This window comes from Ochotona curzoniae, unplaced genomic scaffold (assembly GCF_017591425.1).
Source record: "Ochotona curzoniae isolate NIBS_2020 unplaced genomic scaffold, NIBS_Ocur_1.0 contig_2321, whole genome shotgun sequence".
NCBI lineage: Eukaryota > Metazoa > Chordata > Mammalia > Lagomorpha > Ochotonidae > Ochotona > Ochotona curzoniae.
Window position 1 is genome coordinate 13,802,973 of NW_024465421.1, and position 14,403 is coordinate 13,817,375.

The 14,403-nt window shown below is 46.8% G+C and overlaps 1 protein-coding gene across 1 annotated transcript in view; it reads right to left on the reverse strand.

The window, feature by feature from the left end:
* The window catches only part of ACSM4 (acyl-CoA synthetase medium chain family member 4), a 50,505-nt gene extending 38,259 nt beyond the window's left edge, over positions 1–12,246 (reverse strand). The window contains exons 1-14 of the mRNA XM_040973723.1: positions 11,929–12,246; positions 9,441–9,572; positions 8,253–8,303; positions 8,046–8,105; positions 7,207–7,299; positions 6,921–6,978; positions 6,625–6,754; positions 5,180–5,281; positions 4,166–4,226; positions 4,031–4,066; positions 3,875–3,942; positions 3,659–3,744; positions 3,132–3,202; positions 1,707–1,830 (exon numbers count right to left, since the gene is read on the reverse strand). Coding sequence (XP_040829657.1) covers positions 1,707–1,830; positions 3,132–3,202; positions 3,659–3,744; positions 3,875–3,942; positions 4,031–4,066; positions 4,166–4,226; positions 5,180–5,281; positions 6,625–6,754; positions 6,921–6,978; positions 7,207–7,299; positions 8,046–8,105; positions 8,253–8,303; positions 9,441–9,572; positions 11,929–11,991 — 1,135 coding nt within the window. The 5' untranslated portion in view covers positions 11,992–12,246. The remainder of the gene's footprint in view (positions 1–1,706; positions 1,831–3,131; positions 3,203–3,658; positions 3,745–3,874; positions 3,943–4,030; positions 4,067–4,165; positions 4,227–5,179; positions 5,282–6,624; positions 6,755–6,920; positions 6,979–7,206; positions 7,300–8,045; positions 8,106–8,252; positions 8,304–9,440; positions 9,573–11,928) is intronic.
* Between the last annotated feature and the right edge of the window lie 2,157 nt (positions 12,247–14,403).

Here is a 14,403-nt window from a genome sequence, read left to right on the forward strand (position 1 = left end):
GTGGTGTGGCACTGGGGTTAAGTCATTGGCTGTAAACCAGCATTCCTTGTAAGTGCCAGCTTGAGTCCCAGCTAATCCACTTCCCATCCTACTCCCTGCTAATGCTCCTGGAAAGGCAATGGTGGATGGGCCAAGTGCTGGTCCCTTGCTACCCACGAGAAGTCCAGGAGGAATTCCTGGCTCCTTGTTTTGGTCCTGGCCTAGCCCTAGTTATTGTAGCCATTTTGGGAAAGTGACCATCAAATGGAAGATTTTTTCTCTCTCTCCCCACCTCCCTTATCATGCATAAGTATATGTTTCAAATAAATAATTAAAAAACAAAAAAGCTTCTACCTGCTTTACCAGTCTCTGACCATGTTTGCAGTGTGTGTGTGAGAACCACATCATGAGCACCAGGGACACCAGTTGGTCCTCCAGGAAGCAGACACCAACACAGGGACAGGATCACATGAGGTTTATTAGGGGAACATTATAAAGGATGCTAAGAGGGAAGAGGTGTACAGGAGCAGGGAAAACAAGGAGAAGTGAACATGCCCCATTTCTTCAAGGTTTGTCATCGGCACAGCATGTTTAGGATGGCTCAGGCAACTCTGCAAATTTCAAAAACAATTGCCATGGAAAGCAAAAAGATTTGAGGTTATTTCCGTGTGGTCTCATTTCTTCCCTATCCACACTGACTTTTCTCTTTGGGTGACTACTGAACACTGACCTGTGTGACTGTGTGTGTCTTTAGGTCATAAAAATCCTCACAATCTACACACATCACTTAGATTTTGGGGTTTACCTGTGTACTTTCTTATGGTTACACATGCTTTATCTTATGGGATTTGCATGTTAATAAGAGAATTTGCCTTACTTTTGAAAATAGGATTGCAAATCTCTCAGCCTGTGTTCTTACACCCTTAGATTTCTTTACTGCACTGCAGTGTCTTTTGATGGTCTTATAAGAGGAAAATTTTCTGCAGAACAATAAATAGGATAAGGGTGAGTGCCCAGTGTGTGCAGACATTTGCCTCCTCTCTTCTTCCTGACTATGTCATTAGAATCCACTGGGATCCTTGAGTGACAGATGACTTAACTGGGCCTCTCAGGAGGCCATGCAGAGTGTGGCTATCCAGGGCTGGGGTAAACAGAGCCAAAGTGAGAGTTCCCCATATTGCCTGACCTGGAGCTGAGAGTCGGTCATGGCTAGAGAAGGCTGTCCATGTGGTGAGGGGTGCCCAGTAGGGCACAGTTGGCCTGGGTACCCCCTGGACTCTCCGCTCATTGTGATGCACAGGCAGCTGCCCACTGCCCTGGCCCCAGCTTCAAGGCCAATGCCTTAGGGTCCTTGTTCTTTTCATCCATGTGACTAAGGATTTCAGTACAGCAAGAGATCCTGATCAAGGTAGGGCCTTAGTACACACATGGTCATGCAGACACTTCTGTGACTTCATGTCTCTCCATGCACCCTGCTTACCCTGCTTACCCTGCCTGCTCTGACTGGGCAGTCTCTAGCCTCATCTCAGACAGCCCACCAGATGCCCCACATGGCCTCTCTCTCACCTCCTTCACCTCCTTCACCTCCTTCCCACTCTCCTACTTATTCTCAAGAGAGACACTCCCTTGCTGGGACTCCCACATCTGCTATGAAGCTTTCATTAAGGTTCACAGAAACTAGAGAAGGGTTCCACTTTGAGTCAGTTTTCCTGTGCTGATCAACATACCATACAGCGTTTCCAGAGTGCTCTGGAACTTCAGACGTAGCCTTCGGTTCTTGACCAGCTTAGGGGCATTCTTGTAGTAACGCATTCCCCAGGAAGGAGGGTGCCTCGGTGACTCCATGTTGACCTGCAGAACACAAATTACAGTAACAGTGATATGATGGAGGAAAGCATGACCCAGGACCTGGGTCCTGCAGAGCCAGTGACAGTCCCTGATAACTTCACTAGGTTTCAGGAGAGCAACGTCAGTGCCACAAAACTGCCCTTCTCTGCTGAGTCCTGACCCATAAGGGGCATTCTTGATGCCAGAGCAGTAAACTGGTATCACTTTACATTACTACATTACTGCCAGTGTCTACCAATCAGGTCCTAGAGGATTGATAGATACAGCAAACTCAGAGAAGAAAAGCCTCCCAGACAGAAACGACCCAACTCCAGGCTCCAACCTGGACTTCTGCACAGCACACCTGCTGTGATCTGACTACTAACAGCAGAGGGAGAGAAAAGGAGGGACAGTGCCAATCACCCCCCGGCAAGGACACTAGAGACTTCCCTCACCTGAACTCCGGAGCAAGGACAGTTTCAGCACACTCCGCAGAAAGCATGTGGTCAGTCTTGGGAACCAATCTCCCAAGAGAATCAGAAAACACCTTCAGGGGCACAGCAGGTGACACCAGTGCTCCTGCCAGCCCCTCTCATGTCCTCTGCTTCCCTACATTACAAAAAACTCCTCCCTAAATGTGCCACCCCTGGGCTCAGAGATCTCTCAGTAATGTGGATTCCTGGGGTTACACAGTAACAAAGTCACCTCAAGAAAACTGTTAGGCCCAAGGAAAGAACAATGTTTACCTGAACTCACAGATCATATCTAATTTTTAATACATGGGGACATCAGTTGGATGCTCTCCTGTGGAGTAATAAGCTGGGGTTCTTATGGGACAGAATGAAAATCCCTGCACTTGACATCTAAAGTGGTGATGTCCGGGGGTTGAGCAGAAGGTCTATGAGCTGAAACAGCTTCCCAGGCCTGGGAGAAGCCACAGGTGGGCACTCCAGATTCCACATTTGCCCTTACTCTGTCCCTGCTGTGTTCACTTGCGGTCACTTGGAACAAGGTCAAGTAAGTGGAGACACGGGCAGTCACCTGAAGTCAGATCTGTGCCATCCTTGACCCAGGGTCACCAGAACTGCTTAGCACACCTGGGGACCCCAGCTGAGGCCTCCTGGAGCTACCACCAGAGAAGCCCAGAGCTGGGAGAGGGGAGGCCCATAGACTTCTGGGGAAAGATTATGCATTTTGAAATGTGAAAGACACAGCAACAATATCATAGGGCCCCGACACACTGCAGAAGAGACCAGGAGAATGTGCCCCATGCAAAGTCAAGTGTCCTGAGATAGTAGTGAGGAAAATAAATGCAGCATTTTTACCTTTGCCTTCTGGGAGTCCTCGGCAGGGCCTGGACCACTGCTCCTCACGGGACCAGCATGAGCACCTGCAACTGCAGAAGGCCAAGAAGAGCCTGGGCTTGCCTCTGACCCACACATTTCCCCATGCCTCCCCATCACCCAACTCTCCATCCCACCATGCCCCCACCAAGATGAGCCCCTGAGGGTCATGCTATCTGAGCTCTCATCAGGACTTTGCTGACAAATCAGTCCAATGTGCATGATGCAGGGCTCTGAGGAGCTGGACACCAACAGAGAAGCACAGGATCCCCAAAGGTTTCCCCTCCTCTCAGGGAAAGTCAGTGCAGGGGCTTCTGTTCTACCGGGTAAGATCTAAAGAACACCCACAGGGTATCTAAGGGAAGCAGGTGCCTGCCCTCCTGTGTGCTGTATCTGCTAAGTGCTGGAAACTGTGTGCAAAGACCACCATGCCCACCCCAAGAACAAGAAGTGGAGTGTGTAGAGTCTGCAGCGGAAGTGACATTGCTACCCTTGGCCACTGCTCCTACCTCTCCATGTCTGGTTCTGCCAGCCAGGTCTTCCCAGTGCTGGATTCTGCCTCTTGTACCCCTCTTGTGGCTGCTTCATATCCAATCTTGAAGACAAAGAAAGAATAGGCTCAAATGTGAGAGGCAGAGACCACCAAGTCACTTAACAAGGCACTCCACAGAGCTCTGACTTCACAGAGCAATAACCACCTCAGAAATAGCTGTTCCATCCCATACCTGCACTTCGAGCACTTGACCTCCCTGTTGTACCATGCCAGCTCCCACTCCAAAGCCATGGCTCTGTGCTGGGGGAGGAACACACATGGCTGATCAGTCATGGGAAACTGGGTGTGGGATGAAGGAAGATAAGCAAGCATCTAGAAAGCATCTTACCCAGCTTTCCTGACACTTTCTGTACTGGGCGGTAACCTGAAAAAGACAACACATCACCAAGGGTCTCTTTGGAGGATGTGAGGGCCATAAGGCAGGGTGTGAGGGGCGCTAAGGGTTCTGCAGAGGGTGGGTCACCTGTTGCATTAAGATGTACTCCTTCTCCTGCAGATCTTTCTGCAACTCTCGAATTTTCCTCCTGTGATTCAGATTGGCTTTCATTAGATACACATGCTTGCGAATGCAATTCTGAATGATCTGCCTGAGTCTGTTATGCTCACCACTGTGCCCTCCCCGCAGCTGAGCCACACAAAAAGGAGCCAGGCATCCAAATAGCACCAGAGGTGGCCCTGTTTGTCTGAAAGATGGGCCTGGTTCTGAGCTCATCACTTCCCTCTTCTATCCTTCCCCCAACCCTGGCACCACAAGGCCCTGTTCTTTTACTTATGTCTTCAGCCTATCTTGCTGCCATGCGCTGGGTTTAAAAGTAGCACAGTCACTTTCTTGCCCATGACCTAACCCACGTCAAAATGCTTTCTCAAAGTGAGGACAGTTTGCCACCAGAGACATTTTTGTGAACAAATTTATACACAGTTCAGCCACTGGCCATCAGGACATATGTAGCAACTCTTCTTTTTTTTTTTTTCTTAGATTTATTTATTTTTATTGAAAAGGCAGATATACAGAGAGGTGCAGAGACAAAGATCTTCCATCCACTGGTTCACTCCCCAAATGGCTGCAATTGGCCAAAGCTGAGCCAATCTGAAGCCAGGAGCTTTTTCCGGGTCTCCCACATGGGTACAGGGTCCCAAGGCTTTGGGCTGTCCTCTACTGCTTTCCCAGGCCACAAGCAGGAAGCTTGAAGGGAAATGGAGTACCAAGACACAAACCGGCATCCATATGGAATCCCAGAGTGTGCAAGGCAAAGATTTAGGCACTAGGCTGCTGTACTGGGACTATCTAGCATCTCTTGATTTCCCCTTATTTATAAATTTTCATTCGTTTTTTTCTTGGGTGCATTCTCTCTGTACATATCTTCTACACATATGTGGATGCTTCTGTGTGAATCACATGTAAATATTATATGAAGCTGAAAAATTTAGCAACCCCTTGGGACTCCATGAGAGGCTGGCATGCAGCATCTGAACTCACTTGCAGGCTTCTATTTCTGCTGTAGCCAGGTTCAGCTTTTGCTCTTTTTCAGCGAGCAGCTGATCCAGATGGATCTGTTTCGGTGTCTCCATCACTTTTTCCCTAAGATGGGAAAGGAATACATATCATGCAGCAGTCCTATTGAACTTCTGCCTTCCTCGTCACCTGGCAGTCTGCAAGCCAGAATTCAAACAGCCTTCTGCCCCACAACCTTTGCATGTTCAGTAGGAGCCAGTGGACCTAAGGCAGTCCCATTTAATGAACTGCAACCTTAGTATGTCCACAACTAAGACCTTAATTGGGAAAATAAGAAATGGCTGAATGTCAGCCAGTCATAACCACTCATGCTTCAGCCAGAGGCAGCCAACAGAGACCACATCTGCATAAGGCAACTACCTGGTTTGAACCCATCAGTCTATTTCCACACTTGCAAATCTATGACTACTTATAGCCTACAGGGAGAGATGGCTAGCTCTCTCTGGTTCTGAGAGCTGCCTCACTCACTGACAGTTCCCAGGCTCATCCTAAATCTCCTTGGCTATAGTGTTTCTTAACTCCCATGAATGCATGGACTGAGCACCATGGTCAGAGGAAAGAATTAAAGCCTTCCAACTGTCTTTGAAACTGGACAGGTGGGTCTGATGCCCCTGACCTCTCCTGAGAACAGTAGGACACCCTGTGTTAAAGATGAAATGGGTGACTGAATGCAACAAACCAGGCAGGAAACATGAGCCATGACAGAGAAGGGAACCCAGGACCTAAGGTCAGCCTGGTACTTGGGCCAATTTCCCTGTGCCTCTTCAGTGAATTCCAGAGACTAATGAGAAACAAAGAGGATGAGCAGCCTTGGCATACAGGCATGGTTGAGATGGGGGACAATGGACTTCAGACTCTGCTACAGAAGGGAGCTCACTGAATTCCACAGGCTGGCTGAGACCCAGAAGTGACGTAGAGAGGACATCGGGTGACCTGTGTGGGGCTGAGCCTGTACACTGTGATCTCAATTGCAGGCTAGAGTCAGAGCATCCAGTCCTGGCAGTGCCCCGACCACCTGTCTGCCACATCAATCATACCAGACGTCAGTGCTACATTTCCCCCCAAGGTCTGTATACTAAACATCAGGTCAAGACATACAGTCACAAGGAAACCTAAAAGAGCACAGTCTGTCAACCCAGAGTGAAACCAAATGATGAACTTGTCACCATTTGTGCCAGTATAACCTCTGATCTCAAACAGATGATTGAAAAGTCCAAAGCCAGCCAGAATGGAAAGGAAAAAAATACAGATTCTAGAAGCTGAGGCAAAAAGGACAACCACATTTATGTACTGACTGAACATGGCGACAATACTTTGGCATTATTCTAACAAAGTAAGAATTGCTTCTATTATTAGTTGGCGCATCTGTTCATAGAACAGAAAATACAATGACCACATAAACAACTTACTCCTCTGCAGCCATCTGTCTGTCTTTAAGAGTATAGTCCAGCTGCATCATCAGAGTTTTGAATTTGGAATCCTTTCTGGATTTGGCAAATGCCAGTGAATCACAGTTAACTTTCAGGTTCTTTATATTTTCTGTAAAGGGGAAAAAAAAAATAGTATTGTGTGTGTGCATGGATCTGAGGACTTGGAGTGTGGAAGCAAGATGGATGATGGCCCAGGAGGCCAGAAGCTATTCTTTACCTTCCCAGTGCAAACTCATTTCTACTCTGTGCAGCTGTCTCCCAGGCAAGCAACATACCTTCCAAATGATTAGTACTGGAACTCAAGGCTTTGGGTTCTGCTGCACCAAGTTTGTCCTTTAGGCAAAAGAAGGGAAGAGACATTCAACAAGTATGACTGTACAATAATGTGGCCATAAGTAACACTATAAATTGTATGTTTATAAAAGATTAAGGTGGCTGATTTTATGCTTTGCATTTCTTGTCATGACTAAAAGTCTCTTATAAGGCCTTTCCCTCCCTGATGTCACCAAGGTGCCACACTGAGGCTTGTCTGTGCTGGGTGACATGCCCTACGTCACCTACCTGCTGGTGGGTGCCCTCAGGGGGAACTCCTCGCCCAGAACCAAGAACATCCACAAGATCCTGAACGTGTGTGTCAACAGGGTTCTTGGAGAGCTAAACAGGAAGAACACAGAAGACATTATTTCTGAGGGTATCAGAAATGCTGGCCAGTACACCACCTGCCAGTGGGGCTATGGTCATGTCTACAGCCCCTGGCTCAGCAGCTCCTGCTACCAGGGCTGCCCTACCGCAGCAGAGGAAAAGAAGACTAGAAGAAAGAGGAGTCTGAATGTTGGGCTCAACAAGTCTGAACAAGTTTGATTGGAAATATATATGTGTGTGTGTGTGTGTGTGTGTGTGTGTAAAGTGAGAAAAGCTGACACTGTGTAGCAGGTTAGGCTACCATTTGTCAATAATGATTCCCTTGTTAGAGTGACAGTTCTGATTGCTTCTCAGCCTTTTGACTAAGATCAAGTGCAGAGTGACAATTCTGGTCCTGGCTACTCTACTTCCAATCCAGCTTCCAAGGCACATTAGGTACCTGGGAGACAGCTGTTGGTGATGTCAGTTCTAAATGGGCCCCTATCACCCATTATGGGAGACTAGAATTGAGTAACAGGATCCAGGCTGCAACCCTGGATCCAGGATCCAACCCTGCATGTTGTTGACGAAGTGAACCAGAGTGGAAGAGCTCTCTCTTTCTCTCTCATTCTGTGTTCCAAGTAAATAAATACTCATAAAATAGTAGTAGTCATCATGGTATTTAGTTTTCTGATTCTTCTTCTCTATGGCAATAACATTTTGTTTCATGCTTCTCATCCTTGGCTGGCACCCTAAACAAACATTCTCCTTCTTAGTACCTTGTCTTCATGCTTCGGTGTTGCATCCTCCAGCAAGGATTCATCAATGGTGATTTTAACCTAAGGGAAAACATGTTTGCTGATGATGTAACTCCAAAGAACAAAATTCCCATGTAGAGATCATACATTTAGACACTATATGATGATGAACCGTTGGTCCTGCATCAGTGGTAATGAGCACAATGTAAACAAATGTAGGTGGCTTACCTCCGATATAGTGTTGTTCAAGTTCTCTGTAGATTTTTCTTTTCTCAATGTCTGCACATATTAGAAACAAAACATGCATGGTGGTTTCCATAGAAACACTAGACCATACTCTGAAAAGTTAAGTCAGTCTATCCATAGTTACTTCTATATTTGGTGGGGAAGTGGGTGATCCAGGTTGGGGACAAGGGCTATGTCAAGCACCTACAGAAATCACCGCCAAAGGAACACTTCGAGGAATGAATGCTTTGTGGCATCCACCCCATTTCTGGCTCAAAGATAATGGAATACAAAAGTGAATGATGGGGGCAAAGCAAAGCAAAGTGGAGAACTATGTAATTCGCTTAACTGAGATGAGATTTGCTTCACAGACCACAAATGAAGGAAATCAAGATCCAGTTTCATTCAGCTCACATGTTCTGTTCAACATCAAGAGGGTCAAGGGCCCTGTGACATCTTGTTCATCTCTGAATTTTCTCCATTTTTCTTTGCAACAGGGCAGTTGATAATTACAGACAGGCTTGGAACAAAAAAGCATACTTCTGGCTAGATTAGCACAAGAATCTTGAAAACCAGTCAGTAGATGAGTGAGTCAACCTCCCCTCTTCCCTGTTCCCTGTCTCCCACCGTTATGGTCAGTGTGGATAGACATGACATTCCACAAAGCTGGGAAGGGAGAGATGAGGGTGGCTGTCACATTAGGCTGCCAGTTTTCTCTCTAGGGGTCCTAACAGTTTCTTACAGTGAAAATCATGGTTTTCACAAATGTGGGTGAAAAGAAATCCAGAGTAATTCCTTCCCATCCAAAAGGCCAACCCTCTTGGGAATCTATTTTCCCAGATTTTCCTGGGATTATGTATTTGACCAGGATTTTTCCTGAGACCATGTGCCCACTGTAAAGGGAAATTACCAACTCTATCTGAGTGTGCTCTTTCTAGGTCTCAAGGGAAAGGAAAACCACACTTAGAAACTAGGTGAAAGTTGCAAGAGCCCAGGCTCACTGGAAGAGGGACTCTAACCATGAAATCTGGCCTACTGCATTCTCCACATCTGCCCACATGTATAGGATATAGTGAAAGGGATACTTCAGTGGGGAGCTTATAGAGCTGAATGCAAATAGGGTCCAATGGCTAAAAAGTCCTCTTTCTACGTGGTAGAAAGTATGCCTGTAGCATACGGTCGTATACTCACAGCAGTGTTGGTTCTCCAGAAGAAAACCTTTTTAAATGTAGAAATTACAAGGAAAGCACCAATAATGCAATTCCAGGGAAGTCCAAAACACAGTACACAGAAATGTACTTGGCAAGGCAGAATCCCAAGCAGCTGTAATGACAACATTAGAAACAGTGAGAATCCTCAAAAGCAACATAGCATTTCCATCACAAATGATCACCCTTGGGGACCCTGAGGCAGCCCTCATCAGCTAGCTCATTGCAGGGGATTCCACTGCTTCAAAAAATTTCAGGACTTGCCAGTCCCATGCTTTTTGGCCATCTGGTGCTGTGTACAGACAAGGTGAAAGTGGCTGTCTTTGCCCAGAGAACCCAAGCTCACCATGGGCCCTACCCGCTCTGATGTACAGTGCCACACAGAAATCCCTTTCCATTGCACTCACTACTCCCTGGCATTAAGTGACTTTCAGCATGTAAGCAAGAACATCAGTCAGAAAGTAGCTAAGATAGATAATAATTCTATTTAGACAAAGACCCAATTTTGTTGCCGATATAAAGCTAAAGTTTGATGCTGAAGTGTGCCCATGTGGGAGACCGGGGGAAGCTCCAGGCTCCTGCCTTAGGATTGGCTCAGCTCCAGCCGTTGGGACCACATGGGGAGTGAACCATCAGATGGAAGATCTTCCTCTCTGTCTCTCCTCCTCTCTCCATATCTGCCTTTCAAATAAATAAATAAATAGATTTAGTTTTTAATTGGAAAGTTAGATTTACAGAGAGTAGAAACGCAGAGAAAGCTCTTCATTCACTGGTTCACTCCCCAAATGACCGCAAAGGCCAAGAACCAGGAGCTTCTTCCAGGTCTCCCACAGGTGCAGGGTCCCAAGGCTTTGGGCCGTCCTCTACTGTTTTCCCAGGCCACAGACAGGAAGCTGAATGGGAAGTGGAGCAGCTGGGTTATGAACCCACACCCATATGGGATCCTAGTGCATGCAAGGCGATGACTTTAGCCACTAGGCTACCGCACCGGATCCAGTAGTAAGAAGTCTTTACAAGTGATGGACAAGTTTACCACTTGAGGGACATGATTATTTCACTCTGCTATGCATATCTTAAGAAGGAATACATTCTACTCTTTAAAGATATATTTTTTAAATAAATAAGTACCATTCTTCAACTGTAGGAAAAAAAAAACTGATACACAAGCTGACAGTTTTATGTTTTCAGCAAAAATATAGCCAATATTACAACATTATTTCCAGAGATTTACTTATTTTTATGTGAAAGGCAGATTTTCAGAGAAATGTTCAGAGAAAAGCAGAGAGATTGATTTGTTGATTCACTCTTCAAATGGCCACAATGGCCAGAGCTTGGCTGGTCTGAAGCCAGGATTCTGGAACCTCTTCCAGGTCTCCCATGTGGTTGCAGGGGCCCAAGGGCTTGAGCCATCCCTTGCTGCCTTCCCAAGCCATACACAGGGAGCTGAAAGGGCAGTGCAGGAGCCAGGACAGGCACCAGTGTGCATGTGGGATTTCCAGCACTGGCAGGCAGAACATTGGCCAATTGAGCCTCTGCTCTAACCACACTACTTTAAAATTATTAATAGGATTTTACCTTTGAACTTATAACCAAAATAATAATTCATTAATAAATACAAACTCTCTGCAGTGCACAGGTGTCTGATTGGACACCCATGTGGGCTCAAATTCAAGTCTTTTTTTTTTTTAAGATTTATTTTCATTGCAAAGTCAGATATACAGAGAGGAGTGCACAAAGCACATGTGTTGCTTCACTCTTAGCAGATTAGTACCAACACCAGTGACTCGGCACCACTGTTCCTGGGCTGCCAGACTGTCACAAGCACGAGCTCTTGGGCAGCTCCTAGGAGAAAACCTTCACCCTCCAGGAGGGCAGCAAGCTTCCCTAATCCCTCCCTTTTGAGGCTGAGGTTCCTGGGGTTCCAACCCTAGATTCCTATTTTTTTTTTCTTTATTACAAAGCCAGATATACATAGAGGAGGAGAGAAAGAGAGGAAGATCATCTGACTGATTCCTCAAGTGACTGCAACGGCCAGTGCTGCACCGATCCGAAGCCAGGAGCCAGAACCTCTTCCTGGTCTCCCACGTGGGTGCAGGGTCCCAAAGCATGGGGCCATCCTCGACTGCTTTCCCAGGCCACAAGCAGGGAGCTGGATGGGAAGTGGAACTGCCGGGATTAGAACCAGCGCCCATATGAGATCCCGGCACGTTCAAGGTGAGGACTTTAGCCGCTAGGCCACGCTGCTGGGCCCTAGATTCCTATTTTCAAGATCCCATTTTGTCAGCCTTTCTTTTGCCTGGACTTAGTCTAGTTAGGGTCACAGATATTATCAGAACCAGGTCAGGCTGGCAAAAAACACCGAGGCTTAGGCCCTTGGCTGTATAAGAAACCCTACAAAGTCTCTGACATCAACACAGGGTGGCGCAGCCCGACACAAGGGAAGAGCCCGAGGTGGGTCCATGGCTACTTACATTATTCTTTGTAGTTGGAAAACTCCAGCACAAAGTCCAAAAGAGCCACCTCCTCACCTCCATATTCTGGTCTTCTCAGGGTGCCCCCAAGAGGCCAGACAGCAGGTGGGACTGGGAGGGTGTGGGATAGGAAGGCGGGGAACTGATCAAGGGAGTCAGGGAATTATCTGGGTCAAGGCAGGTGTAGAGGCAGGAAGAAGGGTTCAGAGATCAGTCAATGGTAATTGGTCCGAAGACCACACACACAAAATAACTGCGGGTCAGAGCAGGCGGAGAGGCGCAGGCAGCAGCTCGCTGCTCCTCCAAATCCGCTCCGGTCTGGCGATCATCGCGCCAACCTCAGGCTTTTGTACCCTCCGTCGACCAATCGGCTGCCTCTGCCCTGCTGCGTCACACAGGCAGGCCCCGCCTTCACGCGACCCCCGTATTTGGAATGCCCCTCCCCCCCGGCATGTGCCAGGGCCGTTCAAATAATGCTGCGTGTATCCGTTTTGCTGCAAGCACTGTGTTTTGTCACACTTCGTTTTACATCTTTTTTCAGATTGATAGGAATTATATATTCCTGTAGTTTTCATAGTTTCTTGGCTACTTTTAGAGCCAAGTTGAATATCTTTCATTTGTTTTATAATAAAATTTATAAATAAAATCTGGGTCCAGCGGGATGGTCTAGCAGCTAAAATCCTCTCCTTGAACACGCCAGGATCTCATATGGACGCTGGTTCTAGTCCCGGCAGCTCCACTTCCCATCCTGCTCCGTTTGTGGCCTGGGAAAGCAGTCAGTGACGTCCCAAAATGTTGGATTCCTGCACCTGTGTGGGAGACCTGGAAGGAGGTTCCTGGCTCCTGGCTTTGGATAGGCTCAGCTCCGGCCGTTGTGACCACTTGGGAGTGAATCAGTCAGATGATCTTCCCTTCTATCTCTCCTCCTCTCTGTATATCTGACTTTCCAATAAAGATAAATAAATCTTAAAAAAATAAAGTTTATTTTATTTTCTGCAGTATCTATTTTACTTTGCTTCCAAATCATTGTATTGCACAAGTAACCCTGTATCTGAGTAGCTGCTATGACAAATGATAGGGCCATAAGAAAGAGCTTTCATAGAACCAAATGACCTAAAGTAGGAAACATATACACTTCTAGCCTGCAACGGTAGGGGGCAGTGTAGCAGGTGGGTAGACAGCATGGCAATGCCTTCCCTTCCACAAGCCACTGGGGATAAGCCTGCAGCCCACAGCCAGCCCACAAGACCCTTTAGCTACATCTAGCAGACTATCTTTGTTCTTAAAAATCTACAACGTAATTGATCTCCCTTGCCTAGAACCTTTGCTGTTGTTGTTGTTCTTGTGTACTCAATCTTACAAAATTGTAGTTACCCTAAACCCAGTCACACGAATCAGTTGACCCCAATTCCCACATGGCTTCTCCCACCTCCCTCAGTAGTATCCAAGCTTTCTTCCTTTGTTTTCATAAACACCTTTCACACCTACTCCTACTTACTCAGCCCATACATTTCATCTCTGGATTTGAGCTCTCCCCAAATCTATTGTTCTCATGATGAAATGAGTGCTAAAAGGTCATTTCTTAGGTGATAGATTCCCAAAACCTCTGTCAATTCCATAATTCCCCAGAAAGGCTCACAATATTCAGCAGGGTTGTGATTCGCATGATTATTATATATTACAGCAAAGAGACAAAGATTAAAATCAGAGAGGAAAGCCAGGAAGACAGAGTCCAGAACACGCAGGTTGTCTTCTCACAGACAGCCCTTAGTTCTCTCAGCATTTCCACACCATATGCAAACCATTGCAAAGTGAAACGCTTACGGCAGATCGTCCACTGACAAGTTTAAAGGAGTAACTGTGGGGTCTGGAAGTCTTGGGGCAGAAAGCACGTGAGTACTCCTCCCCTTGCAAAAATTGGAACAATCAAGAGAAGATCATGTCGATGACGCAACAGGACAAGAAGCTGCTCGCATTCCATGTCACAGTGCCTGCCATCTCAGCTTTTCTCCTACTTCTAACGTCCAGCCAATGGAGACTTGGGGAAGCAGTGGTATAGGGTCAAGTACTTAAGCCCCTGCTTCGGTCAATCCCATCTCATGCTGTTGTGGGCTTCTAGGGAGTAAATTAGATTTGTTATTTCTAGGGGGCCCTGTTATCATCAAGCGTGGTTAACAAAATCTCCTTAATAAACCCCAGACTTGTCTGGCATGCTCTCACTCGCACCCCACAACATGAAGATACAAGGAGCCAGGCTCTGCTTACAGCTCTGGAAGCTAGTCTCAAAAGGGTGACCACAGGAAGTCCACCAAGGTTCACCAGAAGAACCTGAGTGACTAGTTTCTTGGGCCCTGAACATCCATACCCATTTTCAAGTTATGTCACCGATCCTCTGGTGTCCCCAAGTAGGCTTGCCCTCTATTCCAGACATAGTGTTTGGTGTCCTCTAGATGAGGTTTACCTCTCGTTCCAGAC